Here is a 15,640-nt window from a genome sequence, read left to right as displayed (position 1 = left end):
CATTTTGTTTCGGTTTGGAATGTTTTTGTTGAATGTGATCGTACTTAAGTTCTAGTAAGTAATAAGATTTTATATTTGCTTAGAAACCATTCATCTATCCAATACAAGGGCATTGAATAATGAACCATTTTATTCTAAACAAGATAACCTTTGATCAAAAACTAGGATAGGATGACGACTTGGAAAAAGTTAACAACCTTACTTTTTGTTAATCAGTTGGTCTTCTCAAATTGATTGTTCCTATAAAACTGTCAAAATCTCAATCCTAATAATCACTACACCACAATGAACTTTTATGATAATTTGTCAAACTTGACAAATTATGTTTTTTTTTTCTCATAAGGTCATCTAACTTTTGCAATTAAGTTATTATTGTTAGTTTTTAACCAATTAGGTCATCTAACTTTTACAATTAAGTTATTATCGTTAGTTTTTAACCAATTTTCTGTTAACTAGTTATCTAAATTACACGAATGGTTCCCATGGTTTAAATTTCTTTTGTAATTGATCGTTATCAGTCATGTTTTAAATCACTCAATTAAAACTACCACAATCCTGAAACTCTAGGGATCAAAGTGTAACATTGTCATTACCATTAAATCTGTTTGAAACACGAAGCTTACTATTGGATTGGATTTTGTAAGCAACAGTCGAACTCGCCAATCATTCATCAAAAATCGAAGTAGATTTCGACTCCAAAAGTATATTACCAGTACAAGATCTAATCAATTGAAACATTTACATTCAACCAATTTCGATTCAATTCACTTCTCAACGTCAAAGCTTTAATTTTGACTTTAATTCGTTGACTTTTCAAATACAACCAAGTCGATAATCAAATAAACTATCATCTTCAATCCTTCGATTTCCATCATCCCTAGACCACAATACAATCGACTTTCAACACCATATAACGAATACAACACAATAAACCAGGTTATCTGACCCCACGATGTTGGACCGTGATCCCAAAACGAAACCCAGATCGGGAATGAAAACCAATTCGAACTCCATTCAGTCGACTAACATACATAACACAATGATTCGACTTTCACAAATCAAAATCAACTTCAAACTTTAACTATCGACTCTAAGCTTTCGCTTTTCACAAATTGCACCTTCGAAGTCAAAATAATCGTTGTACGTTGTTCACTCACGAAATCAAAACAATTGGATCCAAAATCAAATTGATATCAACATATCGACATTCGAAGTCAATTTCAACTCCAAATATATATATTCCCTGTTCGCTTTCAACCATCGATTATCAAAGACCTTTAAAATCATCAATTTTGACTTTCTGTGTTTGACTCTTAATTGAACTTCAAGAATAGATTCGATTTCCATTAACGTTGCCACGACATCAATATGTAAACAACAATGCTAGTCAAAATCAGATCGAATGAATCAACTCCATATTGAAACTATAGTGACCTTTTGATTCCTAACCCAAACATCGCCAAAATCAACTCCGATGCTTGACTTGATATGAAAATCAAATTAAATGAGTTAAAGAAATATATGGGCTTCGAAGTCGGATGAACAGTAAATGATTTTAGGTTATGAAATCCAATGGTATATGCTAACATTAAAGAAAAATTTGCCTATTATTTGGTTTGGTGCTTATGAAATCCAATGGTAAGCTTCGTGTTTCAACAAGATTTAATGGGGAGAATAATAACAATGTTACACTTTAGTCCCTAGAGTTTCAGGATTGTGGTAGTTTTAGTCGAGTGATTTAAAACATGGCTGATAACCACCGATTACGAAAGAAATTTAAACCATATGGGCCATTCACATAATTTAGATAACTAGTTAACGGAGGAATGGTTAAAAACTAACGATAATGACCTAACTGACATGTATAGTAAAAGTTAGATGACCTTATGAGCAACAAAAAACATAATTGGTCAAGTCGGACAAATCACAAAAGTTCGTTGTACTACATTGACATTATCCCTAGAATAATATGATCCTACGATCATCGGTACGAAAAACAAGTTGAATCGTATAATTTTTGTGTTGAATTACATTCAAGATCATGAAATCATTTGCGGGATCACTATTTAAATTGATCCCACCGTCGCTTGAAATTTTGAATTATGTTACCATGTGAGTCAATTTGATTCTGAAAAGTGTAACTCTTGAAACTACCTTCCTTGGTAAGACCCTACATCAACTCATGAAGACCATAATGGAGTGAAAATCTTGAATAATCAACTAAAGCTTACAGTTGGTCAAAACTACTAAACTACAAGATTCGACTTCTTGAAAGAGGCGAGAGTTAGAAGTAATTGTGATGGCATTGGATATTATGGAAGTACATAAATGTAGTTTTTTAGGTTGGAAAAAAACAAGAAGAGTTTTATTTTTGATAGTATTGTCATGTATTTTTATGATTGATTTTCGAATAGTTATAGAAAATGTAACTTGACTTAGACATTGTGGTTACAAAACCCAATGATCGAAAACTTTGTTTTTTGTTCTTTTTCTTCCGGCTTCTTTCTAATTTGGTGGTTTATAAAGTTCAATGGTTCAAAAAAATCTACTATTGATCAACTATCAAGTAGGTTAGTCCTGATTTTTTATGCTCATTCTTTTCTACAAGTTAATAAAATGTTTTTTCCAGGTTAATAAAATGTTTTTTTTGGATCAATTTTGACATTCTCCTCGCCTTTGGAAGTTAATGAAATGTTTTGATCAGATCAATTCCAACATTCCTCTTGACTTTGGAAGTTCATAAAATGTTTTGTATCGTTAACATTTGTTCGGAATTTATTATTTAAAGTATGTGTTAGATTGTACATTGAACTCCTATCCTATGGTAGACATGTAACCTTGTGGGGACATAGTTTCTACGGGCATAATAAGACTAATTTTATGCGGTATTTGAGACTCAATCATATGTATCTAGACAAACATTCTATTAAGTGCATACAAGATTGAACTTTTAAGAGCAGTTAAAGCATTCCTTATATGGTAAGTCGGTGCATGTGACATAACTTTGTGTCACAGACTGACTCAAGGATTCAAACACAATAAGAACTCAAAATACAAGGACTGTATTAATGATTGCAAGAAAACAAGAGGATATTCCGATACTGATTTGAGACACTAACGATCTTATAAGAAAGAAAACTGAACAATATTATCTGATGATTCATAAAGGGGGCTGATTTATCCATATGTTTTTTTTATCTATCCACTAAAAAAATGGTTGATAGACAATTATACCCTCATTTAACGTAAGAGTAAATTACGTAAAACAAATCTGCAAATACCCAACTAGTATTCTTCTTCCACTTCCTTTTCAGTGACCATGGAAAAGCAGGTCCTCCGAACTCCGGTCACTGTCTCTAGTGACCATCTCCTCTAAACTATCACCTCCCTCCATCCGCCACCACCACTAACCTCCACCCCTCTTACTCAAAAGTAGAACCTGACCCTCTCTTTCTCTCTCTCTCTCTCTCTCTCTATATATATATATATATATATATATATAACCCTCTCTATACTATCTTCCCTTCTCTTCCCCAATTACCATCTCCGGAAACCACTGATAAGTTGAAGGTCTGTAAGGTTGTGTTAGATGACACCCTTGATTATCTCTTTGATTCCATCTCCTCTACGGATGTGAAATACAGTGATAAGTTGCTCAGCGTTAACAAAATCGATGACCTGAAAACATGGTTGAGCACTGATCTTACCAACCAAGAAACATCTTTAGATGCTTTGGAAGAAATGAACTCGACATTTCTTGTAAATGTTAAGTAAAAAATGCAGATCTCCACCGAGTACGCCAACAATAGTTTGACAATTGTTTCCAAGATCTCAGGGATATTAGGGAAATTTAATATTCAGATCCATAGGAAACTGATGGGTGAGAGGGAATCTGAGTAGCCGAAATGGGTGAGCCTTGGTGCTCGGAGGTTGCCTTAAGCGCGACGGACGATGCCGAATGTGATGGTGGCGCTAGACGAGACCGGAGATTTTAAAACAATTAATGGTGGATCTTAATATAGATATTAATTGACATGGCGATAGTGAGTCGTAGGTTAGCCAGAGAGATTTGTTTACCGGTTCTTTGGCAGTGTTTTAGTGAGTTGCAGTTTCCTCGGAGAGGCGGAGATAGTCGTCGCCGATTGCAGGCGAGAGAGAAAGAGAATGGTTGTCAGAGATTGTGATTGGGATCCTACTATTAGGTGAGAGAGGTGGCGGTTTAGTAGTGGTTTGGAGAAGGTGGGGAGTGGTTAGTTTAGAGCAGGTGGTTAACGGGGATGGTGATTGGAGCACCTGATCTACAGTGGTGGTGGTGGTGGTGAGTGAAAACTAAAAAGAAGGTGGAACGGTGGAAGAAGAAGAGTCGCTGAATATTTGTAGATTTGTATTTAACTTACTCTAAATTAACGTGGGTATAATTATCCATCTACTAACTTTCCAATGGATGGATAAAAAAAACTAAGTGGAAATATCAGCACCCATTCATAAAGGACACACCACAACTTTACATAAGTAAGCATAACAACTTTTGGTACTAATTCCTTTTTCCGTTCTTGGCCTTTCTTTTGGCTGTCAACGTTCATGTGACCTAGAGTAGTCCCTATCCAATTTTTTTGCCTTGTTCTTTCTTCTCTTATATGTAAACTAGATGAGTGGATGCATAACATTACCTTTTTCCAATGATTGATCTTGTCCTAAAGGTCAAACTTAGGAAAACCTTTATGGTAGTGAATTCTTCCCGGTAGATTCAAATTCTGAAACATCTTTCCATTTGATAAATAATTCAGTTCATAGGCCCTTGTTGGTAGGGTTAGTACGAACCCCCAAGACAGTATTTGGTTATCTGTTAAGGTCCATGTCTTTTGTTAGTCGAGCGGGCAACACAGGGTTTGCTGACTAATGGGATGAGTGGAAAACAAGGTGGATTTTGTTTTGCCTAAAAGTTCAATTTTGTAAGCTACTGGCCTAGTCTTTTGAGTGATCATAAACGGCCCATAAATCTAGCCTGCTAATTTCTTAAATAGCCTTTTAATAACGAAATGTTATATATCAGATTGTAAATTATGGTACACCCAATCTCTCACATAAAAGGAAATGTCCCTTCGATTTTTGTCTGCAACCATTTTCATCTTTTGTCATGCTAGAAGAAGATGACCACACAGTTCATTCAGAATTAAATCTCTTTCTAACAACTGATCTTCTAATAATGACACCCCAATTTTCCTTTTTAACGTGATTGATCTGAGGTGGGTCCTATCCATACATGGCCTTAAATGGTGTGTATTTTATGCGTGGTATGATAAGTTATATTGTGCCAAATTCAGCCCAAGTCAACCATTATTACCAAGTACGTGGTTTCCCATGATTGAAACATTGGAGGAATATTTCTATGAATTTATTGACAATTTCAGTCTGTCCATCCATTTGTGGATGGTAGGTTGTGATCCTTAAGAGGTTAGTTCCTTATATTCAAAACAATTCTCACAAAAACAAACTCATAATCATCTTCTCACAGTCAGATATGACGGATGAAGGAAACCCATGAAGACATACCACCTTCTTGATAAGCGTAGCTACTATGGTGACAGTTGTGAATGGATGTTTCACAGCAAGAAAGTGGGTGTATTTAGTTAGGCGATCCACCACTACTAAAATCACATTATACTCATGAGACTGTGGTAACCCTTTAATGAAATTCATGGAAACTTCATCCTAAACCTGAGTCGGGATAAGTAGAGGTTGTAGAAGGCCTATTGGATGGGTAGTTAGGGCCTTTTATGTTTGACACACATGTTGGAGAATGGAGCCCATAGCCACAACAAGTCGGTAATACTACTGTAAATATCAATGTCCTTTTGCGTTATACACAAGAACAAAAACGAGCAGAATTAGATTTAGAATAAATTATAAGGACTCGTTTGTTAATTAATTAATTATTTAATTAATTAGATGAAACTAGGAGATTATGGAATATTTCGAATAAAGGATTTAAAGATGAGGATAATCACCAAAGTTAGAGAAAAAAATATTCTCAGCCATGATATTTATCTGTTAGGGTTGGAATCATTTCCCTATAAATGGAGAGGTCAATACCATGATTCAAGGGTTATAGAAATCAGTCAAACCCCTAGATAACTCTGTGGTAGTCCCGAAGTTTCAAAAAACCCATAAAAAGCATCTAAGCATCGCATAGTCATATTCCAGTGTCGGATCAATTCCAATTTTGGTTTGCTTTCTGTTTGGGTGTTTTCCTAGTTGTTGGTTTCTTCTTGTGTGTGATCACGAGAAAGGGATTCTACGTTGGGTCCTCCAAGTCCGACCAACCGTAGAAATCAAAGAACACAAGTGTATGGATTATATCTTTCTTGAATTTATTTATGTACTAGTTGCCTAGAGGCCCTTATGAGTTATGATTTTATTATATTGCTTTCGCTTTCCCTTTTGTTGTTTAAGGACTCTTATAACCTAACAACACACTGCACCATGGATATATTTTACAATGTTCGTCTCCAAAAATCACTTAATTGCCAAACACATATATGTTCTAAACTCATTGGAATGACCGCCAATTATTCAGTCATGAGAGTTTCTAAGGAGTGTAGGAATGATCTTTGACTTTTGTGGGATGTGTAAATTTACCGTCCGTGTATATTAACCTACCCTTGTCCATCATGTAGCCCGTGTGAATTTTACCACGTTCTTCAATTACATGTTTTAGATGTTTGTATGAAGCGATTTATTATGATTTGTTTATCTAACTTTTGTAGGGAGATTTAGGGTTTGTGGTGGAGATCCGAATACCAACTTGGATTGTGATATCACTTTCCGAATTGATATTCCTACCCTATGTCTGGGTTACAAGAAATTCAGCCTAAGATAATCCAAGTGGACACTTACGATTCTAGGCATAGAAATCGTAAGCCAATATGCTAGAGGATTCTATGAAAGTATGATGAAAAACGAGAGCTTAAGATCGTAATCCTCTTCTGAAGAGGAAGAAATGTTTATATATTAAACGAGATTAGGGTTTCATTAGGGTTGAACCGTCATTAGTTGTTTTAGAAGCAAGTCATGATAATTCAGATTTAATGAGGATTTAGGGTTACAAAAACTAACGAGTTTCGTTAGTTTTACCATAATCACCCTCACTAAATTGAATTTTCCACTATGTTCCCATATGTAAAATCCGGTGAGGTTACTTAAAATGACATGGTGACACTAAAATCACCAACAACTTTTCCATAAGAAGCGCCAAGAAGTCATGAGAACACTCGGATTATGTATGGCTATTAGCTCCGAAGAAAGGAAAAGGCATCTGCCACTTGATTTGTTGCTCCTAATTTATACTATATTTCGAAGTCAAATCCAAGTAATTTGTACATCCATTTTTGATACTTCGGCCCCACTTTGCGTTGTTCCATCAAACATTTAAGGATTCTTTGGTCTGTCAGGATGATAAAGCGTCGCCCCATTAGGTATCATCCATTTGAGCCAGAGTGATCGCCATTCCAATTTGTTTTGCATTATTGTTTCTTCTCTTGTATGTAAACTGGATCGGTGGATGCATAACACAGACTTGAATCTCCAAGCTCACCGTATGACACTTAGTCCTCAAACTAAGTCATAGTAACTTGAATTGCCAACACAAGATCAAGGAAAATAAGAAAGCAACTCAACACTTGAAAGCTCTCTATTGTGTTTGAGAACTCAAACTCGATTATCAGATGGGGAGAAATGAAATAAAAGAGCCTTATATATACATAAACAAGATGCTACTAGAAACTCCGAAACACCTTCTAGAATGTTTCTAGAAGATGTTTCTTCATGAGCATTTTATGATGTTTCTAAAAATCTTGTAGAAACTTTCTAGAAATTATTATTTTGTAGGCAACTAAAATATGTACAAAATATATCTAAAATAAACGGGTTTTATAGCATAGTTGATTTTATAGCATAGTTTTAGCTTAATAGTTTAGAGCATGGGTTAATAGTTTAAAGCATATGTTATATCATTATATGGTAAGTCTTGTACAGAATAAGATATGATAGCTTAATTTCCAAAATTACATCCTATATCAGCCATTTACTATGCTTATGTTGCTTTAGTTAGACACATGTAATAGCAGCTAGAGATGATGTGTGGTTCTGGGCTAATCTTTTGAAGGTGGTTCACGACTAATCTTTTGGGCTAACAATTTTAATGACGAAAAGCTAAAAATTAGACAATAAATAAATAAATAAATAAATGATATCTTATATTTTGGTGTTGTGCATAAAGACACCATAATTATGTCATTTTTTTGTAGAATTTTATGATCTTGTAAAACAAAAAACAATCATACTTAAAAATCCTGATTTTGACAACTTTAGTTTCAATTTCGATTTTGTTGTGTAATTTAGTTAATGATTTATAACTTAATACATAGATTCACACATTTTCATTTTATCCCCTTTGACCATGAGAGTCCACTTGCACTTTACAAGAACAAGAAGTGTATCTGAATTCTGAATCAACTCGACATCAATAGATCCATATCCAACCAAAATAAGTAATCACTAAAACACTTTTTAATTCTAAATTATCATCGACTAAATTTAGAAATTCTACTAAATATTGTGTTGATACTATTTCTTAGAAGAAAAAAAAACATATATTTAGTGTTAGGTTAACCCACAGTTTGAGTTTGACAAACAAATAAAGTTGATTTGGATAAGGTTTATCATGCAAAAAAAAAGGTATTTATCTTTAAAACAAATGATAGTTAATAAAAGTTTAAAAACATCTAATTTTCAAAACCGTAATTTTATATGGTGTTCGAATAGAATTTAAGTTTTAACCAAAAGCATCGACACACACACACATGCCATGTCTTTTCCTAGTCCTTTATATGCCAATAAAATAATAATCTTGGGTGAAGCATTCAGAATAATAGCTACACGCTTAAAATGAATATGTTTAAAGATTAAGAAATAAGAAATAAGAACCCCTTCCATTCACACAAATCAATCAATCAATCCAAGTTGCTCCAACCACCTTTGCCATGAACCCATACGAATCTGCCCATTCATCAATCTAAAAAAAAAACTCGGTTATTTTTGTAATAAAGGACCAATTTTGAAAAACTCAGCTATACTCAGGGACCAAAAATGTAACTTCCTCTACTTTTTATTAAAAAAAAAAAAAAAAAAAACATACCAATTTCTTTGTAGGGCGGCCGGATCCATGGCCAGCCTTGCAGTCAATTCTACCAAGAATGGGATTTGTCTGTGGGCTATTCTCCAAGCTTGTGCACAACACATATTGCATCGTCTAACATAAAACAAATATAATAAACAAATATGCATTTAATTAAATTAAATTAAACATACTCGAAATGAAAAAAAAAAAAAAAAAAAAAAAAGAAATACTTACTGCTAATAATTTCAAAGTGTGCAAGGGGACAACTCTGTCATCATGATCAGCTGTCAACAGTAAAGTTGGAGGGTATTGTCGGGAATTATCACAAGATTGCTCCCATGGTCTTTTCACATTATGTAGTGGCGAATACCTGACGAAAATGAAAATAAATTTTAATTTTAATTATTAGTAAAAAAATATTAGAAGTTTGACAATTTAATTAGAGTCAATTACACGAATGGTCCTTATGGTTTAGGGAAATTTACACGTTTGGTCCCTAATTTATTTTTTTAACTCGGAAGGTCCCTACTACTTGTTTTTGTTACGTGCTTGGTCCTTGTTTCACCTAAAATGACTATTTTGCCCTTGATTTTTTAAAATTTATTTAAATAAACACACTCCCAACTCCACCCCTCACCTTACCTTACCTACCCCACCATTTTTTCATATTTAAATAATTATCGTTTTAGGTAAGATAGGGACCAAACGCATAACGAAAACAAACATTAGGGACCAAACATGTAACAAAAACAAACAGTACGGACATTCCGAGTTAAAAAAATAAGTTAGGGACCAAACGTGCAAATTACCCAAACCATAGTGACCATTCGTGTAATTTACTCATTTAATTAAGGATAAGAAAATCTTTGAACTCACTTGATCAACCATTGGAACTCTTCTTCTTTGTCTGAACAACCATAGTCAGAAGTCCACGCATGACCTACCACAACCACGACACAAGGGTATAATTGTAATTTTAACTAAATCAGTTTAAAAAAAAAAAAAAAATTACTCACCGATTGTGAACTTGTGAAACCTGAGCATGTCCATTACACCAACATGAGCAAGTGCACATCCGAATAGATCAGGCCTCTGTCATAACAAAAAAAAAAAAGTTTTAGGAATAATAACAAAGAATAATTTATTAAAGATTTAAAATTTTATTGAATTAGAAGAATACCTGATTAATGCAAGCTCCAACAAGTAGTCCACCATTGCTTCCACCTTCAATAGCCAATTTTTTAGGGTTTGTATACCCTGAAGACACAAGATATTGAGCACTAGAAATAAAATCATCAAAACAATTTTGTTTGTTTGAAAGGGATCCATCTTTATGCCATTCTTCACCATATTCTCCTCCACCACGAATGTTAGCCACACAGAAAACTAAACCTAAATGCCTCATAAGCACAATTCGACTCACACTAAAATATGGTGTCAAACTAATATTAAATCCGCCATATCCATATAGCAAACATGGATGTGATCCATTTAAATCTATTCCCTTTTTTGCCACTATGAACATTGGTATTTTTGCACCATCTTTACTAGGTGCAAACACCTGAAACAAGGAACAAAACACATCAATAACATATACTAATACATTTACAATGTCTTACCACTAATAGCAACTTACTTATGTTTTTAATTTTTTTTTTTTTACTAATATGTAGCACATAAAGTACAATATAGAAAATAAAGCACATTACTTTTATTGATGGAAATTGTATCTATGTTGCTATTAAGAGTAAATTACACGATTGGTCCCTGTGGTTTGGGGTAATTTGCACGTTTGGTACCTAAATCTTTTTTTTAACTCAGACAGGCCCCATGATATGTTTTTGTTGCGTCTTTGGTCTCTACTAGACGTAAAAAGACTATTTTGCCCTTAATGAGAAACAAATAATAGAAAATTATAAAAGAAATTATTAAGGGCAAAATAGTCTTTTTACGTCTGGTAGAGACCAAAGACTCAACAAAAACATAATAATCCGGGTTGAAAAAAAAAGTTAGGGATCAAGTACACAAATTGACATGAACCACAGGGACCATTTGTGTAATTTACGCTTTACTATTATCAATACGAAGATGTATCTATGTTGCTATTAAATTATAGGTAATAAAGGCATATAAGTAAGTTGCTATTATGGGTAAAAAAAATAGGGTTACTCTCATAAAAGATCTTATATTTTGTGTTTTTTCCAGATTAAACCTCAACTTTATTTTTTTGCTGAAAAAAACCTTGCATTTTTTCCAATCTAGCCCTTTTAGTCAATTTTTTCTGAAAAAACTTGTAAAATGTGAGGCTTTTTTCAAGAAAAACAAAAAAAAATTGAGGATTTATTTCAAAACAGTTATAAGGTTGAGGGTTTTTATCGGAAAAAAAATACTATAAAAAAATACAAGGTCTTTTTCAGAAAAATTTTGAAGATGAGGTTTAATCCGGAAAAAACACAAAATATAAGGACTTTTATGAAATTAACCCTAAAAAATAAGTACCTGAGTGACATGAAACTCTGTCTGATCAAATCCAGGAACAACAATTTCCCTAAAAATCTTCAAATCAGGAATCCCAGATTCTAAATCACATTGATATATAACACCAGGTGTAAGAAAACTTGTGAAAGCAATAAAAAACAAACTATCTTTCCTTCGTGCGCTGACATCATCCACACTCCCAATACTTATAGGCAAATCATGCAAAAGGGCCCCACTTTCCAAATCCCTCAACTGCAAAATATGCTTGCAATCACTCAAATACGCCACTATCATCTGATTCTTGTTAACAGCAACAGCAGATTCAAGAACATCAGTTTCCCCTTGTGGAATGATTTCACTCCATGTATTTGGTTCCTTCAAATCTACACGAACCATTTTGTACTTTGGAGCATCTTTATTTGTTAAAAAGGTGAAAACAGTGTCATCATTTGCAATGGCTGTATACATTGCTTCAAAATTGTCAATGAGTTTGATGAAAGGAAGAGACTTTTTGTCTTTATAGTCTTTGATTCCATTAGGAAGAGTGGAAATATCACAGTAATACAATTTGTTTACTGGATCACAACCCTCGTTGATATAAAGAAGAACATACTTTCCATCTTCTGTTACAGAAGCTCCAATTGTGTATTGTGGATTATCAGGGTTTTCCCAACATAAAATATCTTCAGATTGATCTGTTCCCAAATAATGATAGTAGAGTTGATGATCAAGATTCGAGTTTGTTTCTGTTCCAGCATCTAGATTCTCTCCTTCCCTATCAATCATTCAAAATTAATGCTATTATGTAACTATATTAAGTTCACTTAGTAAAAAAAAAAAACCTTTAAAAAAACACATCAGGTGTTATTTGAACTTACTTAGGAGCAGGGTATCGGCTGTAAAAGAAACCTTTGTTATCATTTGTCCAACTGATACCCGAAAATTTAACCCATGATAATGTATCAGGCTCCACTTTCTTGTCCTTAATTTGCATTACTTTAATGGTGACCCAATCACTTCCACTTGAACTAAGAGCATAAGCCAAGTACTTAGCATCCTCACTAACAGCATAAGTATTCAATGAAACAGTTCCATCTTCACTTAGTCCATTTGGATCAAGTAGAACTTCTGCTTCTCCCTCTAAACTATCCTAAAAAACCAAGAAGAAGAAGAAGAAGAAGAAGAAGCTAAAGTTAACAAGATTTATGATCTTGGTGTATGAATTACAGTATTATACTGTTATCATGTCATACCTGCATGTAGAGGACTTTCTGTGGTTGAAGACCACTGTTGTGAAAGTAAAAGTATTTATCAGCTTCTCTAAATGGAGCACCAAACTTTGGGTAGTCATAGAACTTGGTAAGCTTATCATGAAGTTTTTCCCTTGTCTCACACTTCTTAAGCACAGATTCAGTCAAATCCACTTGCTTTTTTACAAATTCTTTCACCTCCTCAGAGTCGGGATCTTCAAGCCTGAAATATAAAGATTCCATAATAAAAAGTAGCATAAACAATGTGATTTATGATCATAATCCTTCGGTAATCCTTACAAAGAAGATGCTTCTTTGACAAATTTTGAAATTGGTAGGTGTTTTATACTTCAATTGTAACTTCGAGCATTTTGCAATGATTTTTATGGTTTGCCCTAACAAAATTTGCTTTCAGATAAGTATACAATTACCTCCAGTTCTGATTTTTGATTAAATATCACTTTAAAATTGCATACCCAAATACTACCTATATCTATGCCTTTTTGGAAACAAGGTAGCAATTCATATGGAAAAGAAGAGCTACAGTCTGACTTGCAGGGAAAAATAGGCGTAATGTTCAAATTCCGATAAGCGAATTCTACAAAAATTCAGTACATATTGCTAGCGGCATAAATCTGGATGAGTATTATTCAAACAGTGTACAAACCAATTTCGCTGTTAATAGGCAGATAAACAAACAAACTCACACACACCTTTCTTCCCTATTCCAAAGAGATATTGAATCAACACAAGGAAACGACCAAAAATAAGAAACAGAAGCGAAATTGTTACCATCGGTAAGGATCAGGAACAGGGACGCCATGGTAGGTATCGACAACGGATTCGTCACGGCGGAAGGATGGGTAGTGAAGAGGCTCGTCAAAAAGAGATAAGGAACCCATTGAAGAAGAAGAGGAGGAGGAGGAACAGAATAGGCGGAAATGACGAGGATTAACGATGCAGTTCAGGTGTTCGACGTTAATCCAAGTCGTCTGCTTCGTTGGTGTTGAGTGTTTGAGTCGTCTTAAAAGACGCGATGACTTTGCGGTCGTTGTGGAAAGAATGGCGCGCGTGGTAAGCACATGATAACATGGTGGTGCTCAAAGCCCAAAGGGATGTGTGTTAAAATCAAGGTAAACAATAAACAAAAAAAAAAATGGTGTTTTCTATTCCTTCTTGGATTTGTTTGATCTTTTGGGACCATTGAGGGATATATATATATATATATATATATATATATATATATATATATATATATATATATATATATATATATATATATATATATATATATATATATATATATATTGTTTACTATTGTTTTATCATATAAACACTTGAAAGTAAATTTAAAGGGTTTAAGTCATTTTTATCATTTAACTGGTTTTGTGTTTATTTAGTCATATAATACTTTTTAAGTTTTAAAAGGTTATCAAACTTTTGATTTTGTGCTAATTTAGTCACTTAACTTTTGTTTTGGTCATTTAACTTTTAAATTTGTGCTCATTTAATCAGCTAACTTTTAAAATTATGTTCGTTTAATCACTAGACTTTTGAAAAAAATTAAAAGTTTAGTGATTAAATGAGCACAATTTTAAAAGTTTAGTGACTAAAGGTGACAAAACCAAAAATTAAGTGACTAAATGAGCACAAAGTCAAAAGTTTGATGACATTTTAAAACTTAAAAAGAGTTAAGTGACCAAATGAACACAAAACCAAAAGTTAAATGACCAAAAATAACCTAAACCCAAATTAAAACTTGAATAAGTAATTGTTTGGAAAATATAAACCTAAAAGGTTAGTGTTGGATATCAAAATATTGATTTTGACATTATAAATCATAAACTTAAATTTATCTTAATATATATATATATATATATATATATATATATATATATATATATATATATATATATATATATATATATATATATATATATAATTTTCTATTTTAGATGTAAAGTCCCGTTTGATAGTTTCTGTCAGGGAAAGTACTGTTTGGTAAAGTGCTATCTGGAAAAGTTTTTTGACTGGGAAAGAAACCATGCTGTTTGATTGTACATCTGACTGATTGTGATGAATGATAAAAAATGAACTGGTATATGTCCGATAGTGGTGGGATGGATGAGATTTTATAAAATAAATTAGGATGGTGGTGGTGTTATAAAAAAAAGAACTAATCCAATAAAATGAATTAAAAATTTAACTAAAAGAAAATAATAATCTAATAAAATATTATTTATAATATATAAATATTATACATTATAAATAATATATATTATAAATAATATTTATGAATATATAATAATCTAATAAAAAGAATTAATCCATAAAAAGAAATTAAAAAAAAAATTATTTAAAAAAAATTAATAAGCCAATAAAATAATATTTATTAATACATAAATATTATATATTAAAATAATATTTCTTAATATAAAGTAATACATTAAAAAAGTAATAATTCAATAAAAAAACAGTTTAGAAAAAGTTATTTAAAAAAATTAATAAGCCGAGAAAGAAAGAAAGAGACGGGGTTTGGGGCATAATTGTCTTTCTAGCTCATTCAGTTAGAAATATATGATTTTGGGGATTTCTGGGAAAGATATATCTTACCGGGGAAAGACCCAATTTTTTGTGCAAATCAAACGGTTTTTCCGGTCTATTCAACCAGAAACATCTGTTTGGACCTGGAAAGATGCGTATCAAACGGGGCCTAAGTAGTTATTTTTAATGA

At 32.9% G+C, this 15,640-nt stretch overlaps 1 protein-coding gene across 1 annotated transcript; it reads right to left on the bottom strand.

The window, feature by feature from the left end:
- Positions 1-8,867: 8,867 nt before the first annotated feature.
- On the bottom strand, positions 8,868-14,041 carry LOC145014956 (uncharacterized). The gene is made up of 10 exons (XM_078973404.1): positions 13,699-14,041; positions 12,910-13,129; positions 12,535-12,806; positions 11,678-12,431; positions 10,359-10,739; positions 10,195-10,270; positions 10,055-10,118; positions 9,413-9,548; positions 9,197-9,310; positions 8,868-9,073 (listed from the first exon to the last, which is right to left on the bottom strand). Exons 1-10 carry the CDS (start codon positions 13,806-13,808, stop codon positions 9,008-9,010), a joined length of 2,193 nt encoding a protein of 730 aa, XP_078829530.1. The 5' UTR covers positions 13,809-14,041; the 3' UTR covers positions 8,868-9,007.
- Between the last annotated feature and the right edge of the window lie 1,599 nt (positions 14,042-15,640).

Source organism: Lactuca saligna, chromosome 9 (genome assembly GCF_052625555.1).
Source record: "Lactuca saligna cultivar CGN05327 chromosome 9, ASM5262555v1, whole genome shotgun sequence".
NCBI classification, from domain to species: domain Eukaryota; kingdom Viridiplantae; phylum Streptophyta; class Magnoliopsida; order Asterales; family Asteraceae; genus Lactuca; species Lactuca saligna.
This window is presented reverse-complemented; position numbering and strand designations above follow the sequence as displayed.

Excerpts from the sequence above, each read along its gene's own strand:
- LOC145014956 (XM_078973404.1), bottom strand. The coding sequence starts at position 13,808 with ATGGGTTCCTTATCTCTTTTTGACGAGCCTCTTCACTACCCATCCTTC. Across the intron at positions 12,432-12,534 it reads AGCCGATACCCTGCTCCTAA|GGAAGGAGAGAATCTAGATG; the intron begins GTAAGTTCAAAT and ends AATGATTGATAG. Across the intron at positions 10,271-10,358 it reads TTGGAGCTTGCATTAATCAG|AGGCCTGATCTATTCGGATG; the intron begins GTATTCTTCTAA and ends TTGTTATGACAG.